General features: G+C 51.9%; 6 protein-coding genes across 6 annotated transcripts; 3 read left to right on the top strand and 3 right to left on the bottom strand.

Moving 5' to 3' along the window:
• Window positions 1-317: 317 nt before the first annotated feature.
• J4E78_004539 (uncharacterized protein) lies at window positions 318-1,028 on the top strand (the record flags this gene model as incomplete). Its single annotated transcript, XM_049365168.1, has 2 exons — window positions 318-608; window positions 816-1,028. 2 exons carry the CDS (start codon window positions 318-320, stop codon window positions 1,026-1,028), a joined length of 504 nt encoding a protein of 167 aa, XP_049222969.1.
• Window positions 1,029-1,451: 423 nt separating this feature from the next.
• On the bottom strand, window positions 1,452-2,757 carry RFC2 (Subunit of heteropentameric Replication factor C (RF-C); the record flags this gene model as incomplete). Its single annotated transcript, XM_049365167.1, has 2 exons — window positions 1,452-2,586; window positions 2,642-2,757. The coding sequence occupies 2 exons, from the start codon at window positions 2,755-2,757 to the stop codon at window positions 1,452-1,454; spliced, it is 1,251 nt and encodes a 416-aa protein (XP_049222968.1).
• Window positions 2,758-3,289: 532 nt separating this feature from the next.
• NPL4 (nuclear protein localization protein 4) lies at window positions 3,290-5,390 on the bottom strand (the record flags this gene model as incomplete). Its single annotated transcript, XM_049365166.1, has 4 exons — window positions 3,290-3,574; window positions 3,623-5,087; window positions 5,134-5,330; window positions 5,379-5,390. The coding sequence occupies 4 exons, from the start codon at window positions 5,388-5,390 to the stop codon at window positions 3,290-3,292; spliced, it is 1,959 nt and encodes a 652-aa protein (XP_049222967.1).
• Window positions 5,391-5,819: 429 nt separating this feature from the next.
• J4E78_004536 (uncharacterized protein) lies at window positions 5,820-6,517 on the top strand (the record flags this gene model as incomplete). The annotated part of the gene is made up of 2 exons (XM_049365165.1): window positions 5,820-6,215; window positions 6,287-6,517. The coding sequence occupies 2 exons, from the start codon at window positions 5,820-5,822 to the stop codon at window positions 6,515-6,517; spliced, it is 627 nt and encodes a 208-aa protein (XP_049222966.1).
• Window positions 6,518-6,973: 456 nt separating this feature from the next.
• J4E78_004535 (uncharacterized protein) lies at window positions 6,974-8,212 on the bottom strand (the record flags this gene model as incomplete). The annotated part of the gene is made up of 2 exons (XM_049365164.1): window positions 6,974-7,884; window positions 7,939-8,212. 2 exons carry the CDS (start codon window positions 8,210-8,212, stop codon window positions 6,974-6,976), a joined length of 1,185 nt encoding a protein of 394 aa, XP_049222965.1.
• Window positions 8,213-8,576: 364 nt separating this feature from the next.
• On the top strand, window positions 8,577-9,792 carry J4E78_004534 (uncharacterized protein; the record flags this gene model as incomplete). Its single annotated transcript, XM_049365163.1, has 3 exons — window positions 8,577-8,590; window positions 8,755-8,972; window positions 9,023-9,792. 3 exons carry the CDS (start codon window positions 8,577-8,579, stop codon window positions 9,790-9,792), a joined length of 1,002 nt encoding a protein of 333 aa, XP_049222964.1.
• Between the last annotated feature and the right edge of the window lie 3,759 nt (window positions 9,793-13,551).

Below are 13,551 nucleotides of genomic sequence, written 5' to 3'. Positions count from 1 at the left end.
GATACTTTCTTTTTCTCAACGTCCCAAACGGTCGAACTGAACAGAGGGACCGAGCACTCTTTCCCCGCCCGATTCGACGTCATATCGCGCAAAAAGCTCGCAGTCGTGCATCGCAGTGACTCCACTGCACGCGTTTGTTTGTCAACAACAACCTACTATATTCACGACACTCGCTCTCGCTGAAAAACCACGCTCGTTCATTATTATCCCAAAGAAGAATCAATCACCCCACATTCTTTTACCCGCCACGCGAACATCACGCCAACTCATCTCAACATCATATCAATCACCCCCAAACCGCACACCTCTATACGACAATGAAGCCCATCTCCATCCTCATGGCCTTCGCCTCCACCGGCGCCTTCGCATCAGCAATTAATTTCCCCAACCTCCAAGACCGCGCCATTGATCCCGCAACCATGAACCCAACATTGCTCTCGGTCTTGTCAGTGCTCAAAACAGCTATGCCCACGGGCCCCAACGCCCCCATGCCAACAGGAGATATGGAGCCGAATTGGTACCAGAAATTACCCGGAGACGTCAAGAGTCTGTTGCCGGAGCTGTATCCCGCTGCTGCGGTTGCGACGTCGGAAGCGGGCGCGGGGGTTGTGAGTCAGGCACAGAGTACGGATACGGTGGTGGTGAGTGCTTCCTCTTCTGCCTCATCATCTTTGTCGTCGCTATCCGTGTCTTCCTCTGTAAGCGCATCTGCGTCTACGTCTACACCGGCGTCGTCGTCTTCCAACGCCAGCGATACTTCTCTCACCCCCACGTCGATGTCAACATCACAGACCACACTTACTAAGACATCGCAGTCGGCGTCAACAATCACCGATGTAGTGTCGCCTTCGTCATCCGAATTATACTCGGAGAGCGCTTCGCCGACAGCGTCTTCTGCAACTCTAGCCAGCGCTTCAGCTACGCCATCGAACTCACCGTCTACTGGCAACAGATTCGTGGTCAGGACAGAGACACTGGCCGCAATCGCCATGTTCAGTGTTGGAGCCGGATTCTGCATCTTTGCATAGCCTGATAACGATGTATGCTACTGGACGTTTGATGAGACTACGCTGCGATCGGTCCGCATTCTTTCCTCATCTTTTCACGGGTATCTTTTGGAGTTGTATGTGAAGTAAAAGAAGCGGAGTATTTCTGGATATTGGGCGGACTGGGCGCGACCCCGCATGACGAGATGATGGCTTCCATGCGCTGAGCGCTATACGACGAGCTTTGAGCGGGAGTACAACGTGTGCTTTCGCATGTTTATTCTTTGTATATCCTTTTTGAGATATCCCCACACGATACGATACGAATGTAATGTAGCTTTCTGTTTAATCCTGTAAATAAAGACCCTACTATGAGTGCTACTGTTCCATCAAATACGTCTCTCCATGTCCCGCACGCAGTATGCTTTACAGAGACACAAACCCCATGACAGCACTGTTACTCCCTCAGAGACAAAGCACACCCGCAACCCTCACCCCCAGATCCAGCACAGCAAGATGTTCATCCCCACCATCCACAAGCCTCTTATCCGTCTCACTAAATACGCCCGCAAGCCTAACCTTCTTAACATCCTCAACCCTCTCATCGTACATGATCTGTTCGTACAACTGACCCACAGTCTGCGACGCACTCCACCCCTCTGCAATCATATTCTCCACCACCTTGGCAATCTCGTTGTAGCGTATCGACTTGGTAGCTGAGGACTTGGGGAATAGCGAGTCGCTGAAGGAAGACAGTGTAGCTGGCGGTAGCACACCCGCGATCTCGGCGATAATAGGGAGGGAAACAGCGGGTGTCTGAGCTGGCGCCGCCGCAGAATCGATATCCATCTCGTCGTCCTCAGCAACAACCTTCTTCTTCTTTTTGCCTCCCGCACCTTGAGCTTGTACAACAGCACCCACAAGCCTAGCCGCGGATTGCAAAAACGTGATTGCCTTTCTCAGATCGCCATCTGCGACCCGCACCAACTCCTCCGCAACCCCTTCTTCCAATTGCACATTCTCCAGCCTCGCGATATCGCCCACACGCTTAACCGCGTTCCCCTGATCCAGACTCTTGAATCGGAACTTCGAACACCTCGACGCAAGCGGATCGATAATCCTCGTGACGTAATTACACACGAGACAGAACCTCGTCATGCGACTGTACGTTTCCATAGTCCTACGCAGCGCACTCTGCGCATCCTGCGTCATACTATCCGCCTCATCCAGCACGATAATTTTGAACGGCGGACACGGGTATTTATCCCTGTACCGCACTGTCTTTGTCTCGCCGCTGCTCGCGTCTTCCGTCATGACGTTGTAGGTGGGCGCTACGCTGAGTTGCTGGCGCGCAAAATCCTTGACTTTTTGCCGCACGATGCTGATGCCACGTTCATCTGAGGCGTTCAGTTCAAGCACGCGCGACTTCATGAGTTCGGGACCGTAGAGTTCTTTGGCAAGGGCAAGGATTGTGGAGGTTTTTCCTGTGCCTGGCGGGCCGTAGAAGAGCATGTGCGGCAGGTTGGAGGATTGCATGGTGCGGGACAGGATTTGGATGGTGTTGTCTTGGGCTGTTACTTCGGAGAGGGTTTTGGGGCGGCTGTGATGCTGTTAGTATGGGTGCGGAATGGTGTGCTTAGGTGCTGCGTTCGTACTATTTCTCAACCCATGGCTGCATGCGATTGGGCTCTTGCTTCGTCGTAGGCGCTTTTGATGAGCTGGCCTTTGCAGCGGCTTGCTGCCTCGCTTTTACGTTGAAGAAATCGGCCATTGTGGTGGTTGTGTGGAGTTTGAGGTGTCGAGGTTGGGATGTTGAGCTGGACTGCTAAAGTGCGACGCGTCGACGCGAGACCGCGAACTCACGTTTCTGCACAGACCACGTCTTCTTTCTCTAATCACATCATCATCGCGGCATACAAAGCAGTTCGCCAATCCTCAATCATGCTCAAAAGTTTCAAAGACCGTACAGATATTTCCATAACAACGTCTATATTAACAAATCAGATAGGTTGAGCGATTCACATAGAGCAAGCTATACCTTCAGACATGTCTCACGGCAGAAGATGTCAAAAACACAGTTCAACGGATATATTGCACACCCTGATTTCCTCTCGACCGATCACCAGATGCTAGAAATCTGCGACGACGCCAGGCAATGCATGCACCTCCGCTCATACCTAGCTCCTCAACTCCACCAGTATGCCCACTACTTCCAGGCTTCATGAGCCTTTCCATTGTCGCTCGGGTTACAGACCTATGGTGTCAGAGGTCGCGCCCCAGGAGTGTGACTAGCCTAGACTAATCTACTTCCCAAGCTTAACCCCCTTTACCCTCTTAGCCAACTGTACTGAATCGGAATCTGAGCCATAGGAGGACTGTCGCATCGTACCGCGGGTGTGGTCTAAGGCTGCAGCCCCCCTACTGGCCGACTTGGATTGGGGCGAAGATTGATAGGAACGTTTCGGGGGGCGCTCACCACTTTCTTTGAGAATGGTCAGAAGGGTTGCCCAGCCTCCGGTATGTTGGAGCGCTGAGCCTTCTGAGGTGTCGTGCGTTGATGCTACCTTGAAGAGCAGTGACTCTTCGTCCTAGTCGTACAGTTAGCATCATATCCATGCAGTTTTGCAGTGACGCACCTTTGACAGAATGCCGAGGTTATGGATAAAGCATAGCATGTGGAAATTGGAAATGGCATTGAGGCCGCTGGTCGTGTTGAGCGCCAGCCCGTTCGCTCTGGCGTTGAGAGCTTTGCCAAGATGTGAAATCTCTGGCATCTCGCCCATAGCCTCGCGGTTCTCGATCGGGAACTTGCCACCAGTGAAGAGAGGATTTGGCTGAGTAGGGAATCCGTGTGTTAGTGTGAGAAGCAGATATTCCACGGGGAAGTCGGGTTTGGCAATCTCTTGTACGTTCGCACCGTGTTCGTTGATTCTTCTGTAGAAAACTTCAGGGATGTACCGCGCGCGATTCAAGGCTTCATTGTCTTCTTCCGACTGAACAAGCATGACTGATGGCTCGGCTGAGGGCTCGATGATGTCTGCGCGGACCATCTCGACGGCGTCGTTCGAAACCTGGTACGACGAGATGCCAATCTGACCTTGATCATCGCCGCTGATTACACACGTTACAAAGTTGGATCCGTGTCGTCCAGTATCGCTCCACTTGGAAGGCCGGGGGTACCTTGCTTGGTACCGTGCTGCGAAGCAGATCTCTAAGGAGGAAAGGTAGTACGAGTCCATATGACGCTTGCAGATGACAGAGCCGTCGCCCTTGTCCGCGTCGAGGAGATCAGTGAAGATCACACCGACGCGTTGCAGCCCACACTGTGCGGCAATCTCGTCAATCTCCTTCTCGTTGTCCCATTCGCCTAGCGAGATACCGTCCGCCTCATTGACTTGCGGTGGCTCATAGATGGTCTCGACAACAGCCTTTGTTCCCAGCGGCACCTCAGTATACTCCTCGTACCTGCCGTACAAGAAGCCCAGTCGCTGACAGCCCGTTTGTCTCCAGAAGTTGATCACATCGTCCACCACCTGTATCGAAGCGAACTCGACATGGTCTACCATGCGGTACTCTTGTGGCTTCAGCGAGATGGCGCTAGGCATGCACTTGGTGCAGATACCCTCTGGGAATGGCTTGTGTCCCGATGGACAGTCGGGGCGTACGCGGTAGTAGGGCTCGGTCAGCGGTGGCATGTACGAGCTACCGAGCTCTGGTCTGTTCTTCGCCGAGTTGACTTTGCGCAGGTATGAATGGAAGGAGAGGTGCTTGATCTTCTTCTCGGCGAGGTATGCGGGCGAGTAGGGTTCGAGGGGCATACAGTAGTCGCACATGCCCTTGGGCCCGTGGGAACACATGCGGGCGTCGCGTTTCCTGGGGATTTTGCCATCCTGTCTATCTAGCCTGTCGTCGAGCGGGGACTGCCTGACAACCTCCCATGGGTTCTTTATAGTTTGCAAAGCATCGCCGATGGGAACGGAGCCCATGTTGGTCTCTTCGACGGGTTTGCCATTCAGTCGTGCGCCGCCGGTCGAAGGTGCAGCATGGCCATTCGGTGCCGCAGACTGCTCCTCGAAGGATAGGAAGAGTTGCGCGCCGTTTCTATAGTATCATTAGCTGTGAAGACAAGCTTGGGTAAGCTACGTACGATAGTCCCACTTGCTTGAAGCTCACGCCCTCAAGGCCAGCAAGCTTCCTCGCGTCGCCTCCCTGCGGCTTGTTGCTAACACTGATGCTCTGGATGTCGACATTCTTGGGCAGCTTCTCGGCAACCTGGGGCAGAATCGACGAGAAGGTGTCCTCGGGCTGTACCGTCAACCGGAACTGGCCGTCTTTGCTAACGAACTGGTGCGAATTAGTAAGATATCACCTGCATTGGGCATAAAGACATACCCTCAATATCATGATCGGAACGCTATGAATTTCGTGGTGGAGTGGATAAAGGTGATGCTGGTGGTAGGGTATAGGGAGGAGATTTGGGAGGGAAGCGCGACCGGAAGAAATAAGTAGACAAAGGCGAGGTGCAGTGGTGAACCTTGGTTGGTGTTGGTGATTGATTCGAGAAGGCGCCTGTAGCGGAGCGGACATGGATGACGCAGACGCGCTAGAAGGACGCTAGTCTGGCGCGGAACTGGACAGATATTCGAATGTATCGATAAGTGAGACAACAGCGACTTGCCCTCCCTCTTGGTCTTCACCTACCCCATATCTCACTACTGAGAACACCGTCGCTCCTTCATATTCTAACGTCAGCGCCTGCATCGCATCCCGAGCTTGTCATACCTCTTCACATTCCGCGCAAACAAAGCACACACAACCCACACAACATTCACCATGTGGCCCTTCGACATGGTCGACTGGGTAATGCTTACCGTGCCCATCGCTTACATCGGTATCCTCGCCGGATCATTCACTGTCTTCACCAACCTCTACCGCAAGCGTCAAGCCGCGAACGCCGCATCCCTCGAACCCTGGTTCCCCACACATCTCCAGCGCAATGTCTACCTCTCCCTACTACACATGGACGAACCCAAGGTGCCGGACAGCGTACTCAAGGCTGCGCTATTGCGTCGCGCAACAGAGGACATACATAGGATTGTACAGATAAGAAACGCCAAGCAGGCGCTGCAGGCATTGCTGCAGAGGGGTAGCGTGGGCGATGATCTGTGGCAGCGGTTCCAGCGGGCAGAGAAGGAGATTGAGGAGGAACTCAGGGATGTCGTCAACGAGGTGAGTCTAGAGAGTATAGATTGAAGTCGGGTGGCTTCGCAATTCTTTGAGCATGACTGACATTGAGACAGGCCAATGCCTTCGCACCGAACTGGGGCCAGACCATCTTCCAATCCGCTTCAGAAATGGCACAGAACAACCACATTCGCGAGCGTCTCGGTGAGATCACAGCCAAGGCACCAGCGGAAAAGGAGTGGTGGGAGAACCGCAGGGCTGGCATCCAATCCGAGTTCATGAAGGAGTTGGACGAGGAGAAGGCCAAGAGCGACGATGGTGTAATAGTGGAGAAGGCCAAGGCATGAGGAGTGTAAAGTTGTGATGATGCGCGCGTGTATTTCTAGGGGTCGAACATGGGGTTACTGAAGATGTATAGGGTCGTGGCCTTTGCAGCATTTGTGTAGCTATCCATTACGCCTGTGATATGTCTCAGTCGTTCAGTTTTAATGTATCCAGGAACATGGCGACTGAGACATCTGACAGGCATACTGGACAGCTACACATCAGTAGCTACGTGAGCGAATCAACATAATGCCATCACCGTTTGCAGTCGAATTAGTGGACATGAGCAGATGATCAACTTTGTCAAACTTGTATCAACTTGTTCAAATGCTAAATTGCAGTGCTATAAACGCCATTATCCCATAGAGTACAAGCCCCATACTGCTAACTAACAAAGACTGTCTGTCGTACACCAGATATACAATGCTCGATCTTCCGTCTCCCTCTTATCTCCACCAGTTCATACATCTAGCAACCCCTTACTTCCTTGTGGGACCGCTGACACCGGCACCGATAACACTGGGCAGCTCCTCGGCACCCATGCTGTAGAGCATACCAATACCAGCAGAGATCAAGAAGGCCAGAGTGACACCGGCACCAACAAAGAGCCAGAACTCAACCGAGATGTCCTTCTTCTGGCAAGCGGGGCCGCCCCAGTAGGTGACCTTTCTCTGGCCCTCCATACCCTTTCCGTCTTTGTGCTCGACCGTAGCGGCGCAGGCGCATCCATAGCAGTCAACTGTCTCCTGACCGGGACCGGATCCACGTCCCTTGTGGAGGAGCTTGCACTCGCCGTGGCTGGAGCAGTTGTGGGTCTGAGTCTCGCAAGCCGACATGGACTTGAAGCAGCTAGGAAGGATACCGCGAACAGGTCCCTTCTTGTTCTCGGCCGCAATTACGACGGGGAAGTCTTCCAGGTCAGGCACCTTGGAGACTGCAGGTACGGGCTGCGAGGAGAGGATTGCCTCGGGGTTCTGGCGGCGGGCCTCCTTGGAGGGGACATCGTAGGCGCCCCACGGTTGGGCAGCGCGCTTGGACTTGGACTTGGCTGAACGCGGCATCATGACGACAGTCGTAGAGAAACCCGTCTCCTCGGCCTTCTTGTTGACGCTGCTTAGCACCTGGGCAATCTGCTCGGTCGATAGGTCGTCTTTCGTGCCGGTGGTCCAGATGTTGAGGTAGCCATTGTAGGCGTCCGACTTCTCGTTCGGTGGGAGGGCCGACTCAATGTCGAAGTTGGACGTGTATGTCCGTTGCTGGGGGTCTGAGAGTGCCGGCAGCGACTTGGCTTGTGCTATGAAGTCCATGACCAGGCGCTCGTTGTCCTCGATAGAGGGTGCACTCGATATCGCAAAGTCGTGTGTGCGGTCTGATCCATCGTTGATGATGACTGAGAGCTCGGGTTAGTCGTATCCTTCGCGATGCTGTCGTCACGTATGCCCACCTGTTGCCTCATCTTGCTCGGCGCCCTCCACCCACATCAGCAGGTGCGCCTTGGATTGCTCTGCATCGTCTGCGCCGAACAGCTTCTGGTGCCTTCCTCCATACGTGTTGATGTGTCTGATCGTCTCGGCGTCGGGGTGCTCGACAGAGTGGAATCGCGATAGGCCCAGGCGCTGGGCGATGACGAGACGCGCAGTCTCGGGACTGACGGTGGGGCGAGCTGCAAGGACAGTGCAGTACAGCGATGAGGCGACAAAGGCGCCGGATAGCTTCATGGTGGCGGTGAGGATGGAGTTGAGGACGTTCCGCGATGATGCAGGTGCATCATCGCCATCCTGAGCTGCGCTGCGACCTAGACGGAACTAGCGCCGAACCTGCCTCACCTCCGCCCGCAACTATCAGTGATACAACCCGTGGGGCGCTATCAACTGCATTCACTTGTTAACGCTGCACAGCTTCACGCGCATTCTTTGTTCTAGAAAGACCTAAATGTCTCTCTCCTTGATCTTGCGTTCCTCATTCTCGTAACACTCGCTTCCGCCTGCGCCAGACCGATGTCTACGCCACTGGTGCTTCGGCGCAACTTCTCCCTCTTCAACCGGATACCACATGCGCGTATAGTCCGATCGGCAGCACGAGATGGCCACGAGCGAGTCATAATACAACGAGTGCGTATAGGGCGACCATTCCTCAGCAGGTCGTGAGTCGCTTCACACATCCCCTGTACTTTCCACGTGCTAACTGTCCACAGACGATTAGTCGGTGCCGTCGCAGTCGGATTGGCCTTTTACGGAATCTCGAGATATATTAGCATAAGTGTTGAAGTTGAAGAGGCCAACGACGGCGGGTGGACAACGGTCGGCCGAGAAGCAGACGATGAAGACGAAGACGACGACGAAGAATACGACCCTATACTATTCATACCCACCGGCTTTTCGAGGCTAAAACCGAAGAGATTTTGGAAAGGGTCAGATCCAGAATGGCAACAGTTCAAGAAGCTGGCGACAGACCGTCCAAGGATTGACAAGATACGAGGTACGATATCCTTGGCCGAGCATGTCGTTCATGTACTGACAACGTGACAGGAGAATTAGTATACAGAGTACGCAACGCTTTCGCCAAGCACCCAGTCCTCGTCGCAAAAGCCGGCAAAATCGACACGACCAAAGGCAAAGTGTGGATTGAGGTCAAGTTTCCAGACACCACGCCCAACGAATACGAACAGCCCGGGATAGAGCTGTTGGAGGATGGAACGTTGCGGAAGGCAACTCGACCAGTCGACAGCACTGTTCACCACCGCCTGAATCGGCTACTTTATCCCAAGGAGGCAGCGAAGGCCATATACAGCAACACAACAAGCAAACTAGGAAGCTCATGGAAAGGATTCAAAGTCTATATGGGCTGGAGTCCAGAATCGAAGACTGAGACCGTCCAGGAGCTCGTTCAAAGAATAAGCGCCAACCCGCGATCATCGGCGAACCCCACGACGAGCGTCCCTTCAAGGCCTTTCTCCACGTCTGCGACACCTACCCAGCAGCCAGGTGCGTCGCCCTCTGTCGCACCTGTCGACGGCGCTACCAAGGACCTCGACCGCGTCACAATCGATCCCAAGAAGTTCACACTAGACCTGTCGCAATTCCAGGCCGACTTTCGCAGAACCTTCAAGCCGTACCCACACCCGGTCCCGCGCGGCGCCTTCGTGGTGATGGGCCTCGTCGAGGTATACGGCGAGCGAGCGAAGATCACGGTCAGTGTGCACGCTGTGTACGATCCCAAACAGGGTCGCTACGTGGGCGTGACTGCACAACCGTACAATTTTGTGGAATTCCGTCAGTCTCCAAAGGGCGGGCCGTAGATCATGAATGATGGGACTTGAAGCGTTATACCCGGCGTCGAGGGCGTTTTGAGCGATTAGATATCACGTCATGTCATTCATTGTGTGGGTAGCGTCTGCTTGCGTTATGTGATCACGTTGAGCGGCATTTTAGGTGTTTAGACTGCATTGAGAGAAGGACACAAGTTTGGAAAATCGTCCACGGCGTCTTTGTTTGACCCAAACGTAGCATGGTACTTGTGTCTGTTCATTCACGTGTTCATCTCGTCTCTGATTTCCGTCTATAAATTCAACTCGTTGCTCCTCTTTCTTTTCACATTCCAACGCACACACTTTTGACTTTGTGTTACCAAAACTTCAGTCCTTTTCTGCGATGAGCAGGTGCTTTCTTTCAAAAGTTACGGTCATGCTGTCCATATCGATCTGCTTGCCAAACACCTACTGAAAGTACATTATGCGTTCAATGGCTTGTTTCTGCCAGAGCTTCTTCATAGCTTCTCTATATCGAAAACTACAAGTCGCAGTGATCATGGTCTTGTTCCAAAGATCGATACCTCACGAGTTCTAGAAAGTTTAAAAGTCAACGTCTGACTATTCATGACGCTCTCACCAAAACCGGACTACGACTACTACATGTTGCTGTCCTTCTCTTCTTTACACTAATGCTTCTTGTGAACACCAAAAATCAAACCCAAGCTGGCACATAGGAGCACTTCTCATCTAAATGACCATCGAGAAAAAGTTATGCCCTGGATTTCTACTTCTAAAAAAGTGGTCGAAAGAAATTATGTGTCTCGCCTTCCCGAGCTCAGCTTTCAAAATTTCCAAAAGCCATGGAAATCTTCGCATGTGTCGAAAGAAACACTTGCTTCGCATTCATGATCTACTACAAAGCCGCCACACTTGGTACGATGCGCTCTTTGTCGCGACAGAACTCAAAGTTCGAAAATAAGAGGGCAGTCGTGCATGGAGTGAGTGCGGACTTGCTCTGCGCTTTACCAAAAGAGCTTCATCCGGACAACATGGTTGCGACGACCGACGCACCTCACATACTGAATCGAAAAGACTACAAGAACATGGACTGCTCTCGCTGGGATAAAAGCTATCTACTCCTGCTTTCCTTCTCTTCTTTTTGCTTCAACATACCACTTCTTTGTTTTCTCAAAATCCAACTCGCAATCGATCAATGGAGTCGACTCCTACTCCTCTTCCAAAAACACCATTCCTACATTATTATGGAGTTCTGTCGCGCCTTCTCTCGTTCAAAAAAAAGAAATACTACAACGCGCGATGACTTTTCGGCGGCTGCCCGCCTTTCTAAATTGACAGTTGGACTGAAAACTATCCGCTCACTGGGATGGCCACGGCTACTTTCCTCCATAAAAAAACCGAAAGACCAGACCATGGTTCATCTTCATCTGGTTGCGCGCTACGGGCATGCCTATATAAACCCTCTTCCGTCGACTTTTTACTCCTCTTCCAATCCACTATTACTCCATCGCGGGAACAAAAACATAATCAACGGGATTTTATGTGTTGCGCCTGTATTAACTGTCTATCAAAAAGTGAAGACCAAAACCCTCATGTCTTCATCCCCCCTTCCTGGGCCTCGAAAACAAGATCTACAGCTATCATGAGCCTTCCAATGTTTCCCTCAAATCGCACACAATCACTACATGACTGCGATCAAATTCCTGCAATAACACTTCACACAATTGAAGAGCTCCGCAATTCAAAACCAGTAGGTGGTTTTCCATATTTGGTGCTCTTAGCGGGAGTCCACAACAAAAAAGACAGTTGCTTTCCTCCCTTCCAGCGACTTTCAACTATACCGCCTTCTTCTTCTTTCCAAAACGGAGTGCTGGCAGGGACATGAGAAGAACCTGAGCGCACAGCTCTACTTATAATTTTACTATTACCGACAAATGTTGGCGGAGCGCTTTGCTGGCCGGATTCTACTACTCAAACATTCGCTACGACACAGCTATGACCGCTGTTTGGTGTTCTGCTCCAACCATTATCACAAGCACCGTATGCCGCTGCAGAAGCATTCATCTGGGCTATGACAGCTTTTCGGCAACTGAAAGTCTGAACGTGAACGGTATATGAGCCGGGAAAGAGCTAGAAAGAGTATAAATACCCTCTCTGCTTACTACAACTCTTCTTTCCCAGAACATTCTGTCACAACAGCAAAAGTGACTTTTTCCAAAACGATACGACCACGTTGCGATGTGGTGTCTCCTCTGAAATCGACTTCTCAAGTACGTATGTCCTGCGGTCCTTCCGTCTCTTCCCAAAATCGACAGCGTCGATTTGATGTGTTGCCTCCACCAGCGGGGTTTACCATCCTACGATATTCTCAAATACCGAACCCAGACGATATCTTGTTCCCCATGTTCAGTACCATGTTATCTCGGGGTCTTTCCAAGCATACTTGCAACACAAGATACATTCCACGCGGCAGCTAGGAGGCTTCCAGTACATAAGCTCCTTCGTCACTATTTTCCATTGCTTCTTTACTTAGCGGTGCTTGCAATCATCGAAAACTAGAGGCACAAAGTTTATGTGCGAGCTGTCCAAGAAAAAAGAGCTATGGTAGAATCACATGAGACGTTTCCGCCAGGTTCACCGATGACATTTCAAGATGAGACTCGTGTCTTCAGAACACTAAGATTAAAGTCCGTATGTCTTAACTTCGGTGACGTAGTTGCTTGGGCGAAATGGCGTATGTATAGATAGCATGAGAGCGTGCGAGTATAGAACGACTGTAGCGAAGGAGTACAAAGCCTTCTCTCCACTCTTCGCCCTCTGCGTTGTCTATACCTCAATCTTGACCTCGCTTTCTCCAAAATCCGCGACATTCGCTTAATGTGAGAACCGAGTCTGCATTTCGCTAGCAAGCTAGCAAGAAACGCGCGCCAGTTCCAGTCCGCATGTTCCACCGCATATCCAAAAACCATACAGGTGTTTTTGATGTCGATGCAATACACGCACATCAGTGACATGCAATCCCCAAAGCACTCTTATGGGAATGCCGTGTGCGAAAGCGAGCTTCGTTTCGTCTGTATCGTCTTCTTGCCAAATTGATGTTCTCCTGCCAATACTTGTCAAAACGTTATCCCATGTTCATCGGCGACGACGTTAAAGCCGATGGTTATTAATAGTCTTCCGTTTACCGACTCATGTCCATCCATGTCTATAGCCACGTATCGAGGCCTTTCAAGAACACAGACTGTATAGGGAGAGCCGACGCATCGACTATCACGATGCCACCGGAAGGTTTTCGTATCGACCGTTGTCAAGACAGGAGCAAAGTCCGCATCATGGCCTTCTCCGCATCGCGCACAGTCTCCTTCAATGATTCATGCCAGCCTCGCCGTTGTCAATAATAGCAAGATCGCGACGGAGTTGCCCCTTGGTAGCAACACGAGTTCGTACAGCTATTAGCAGTATCTGTGCTTCCTCTGTGCTTTCTCCGCGTGTGGTGCTTTTTCCTTATCAACGAGCCACAGCGAGGTCAAAGCCACAGACTCCACAGGGAGGTGGCTGATAAAAGCAGTGTTCAAGCGACTGATCATGCTTTTCTCAACCGATGCGCATACAGCTACTGTCCAGCAACATGACGTAAGTACGATAGGCTTGGACGGGTGTTCAAACGCAAAGCGTCGAGGTACGAGGATGTCGGGCCGTGAAAGTGCCGCGCGGTCAACGGCGGCGTCGCAAAATACGAACTGCTCGGTACTCCTGCTAAAAGTATGTGCAGCGAGGTAATGCGGCCAA

Source organism: Alternaria triticimaculans (genome assembly GCF_023758025.1).
Source record: "Alternaria triticimaculans strain BMP 0046 chromosome Unknown scaffold_5, whole genome shotgun sequence".
Lineage (NCBI taxonomy): Eukaryota > Fungi > Ascomycota > Dothideomycetes > Pleosporales > Pleosporaceae > Alternaria > Alternaria triticimaculans.
This window is presented reverse-complemented; position numbering and strand designations above follow the sequence as displayed.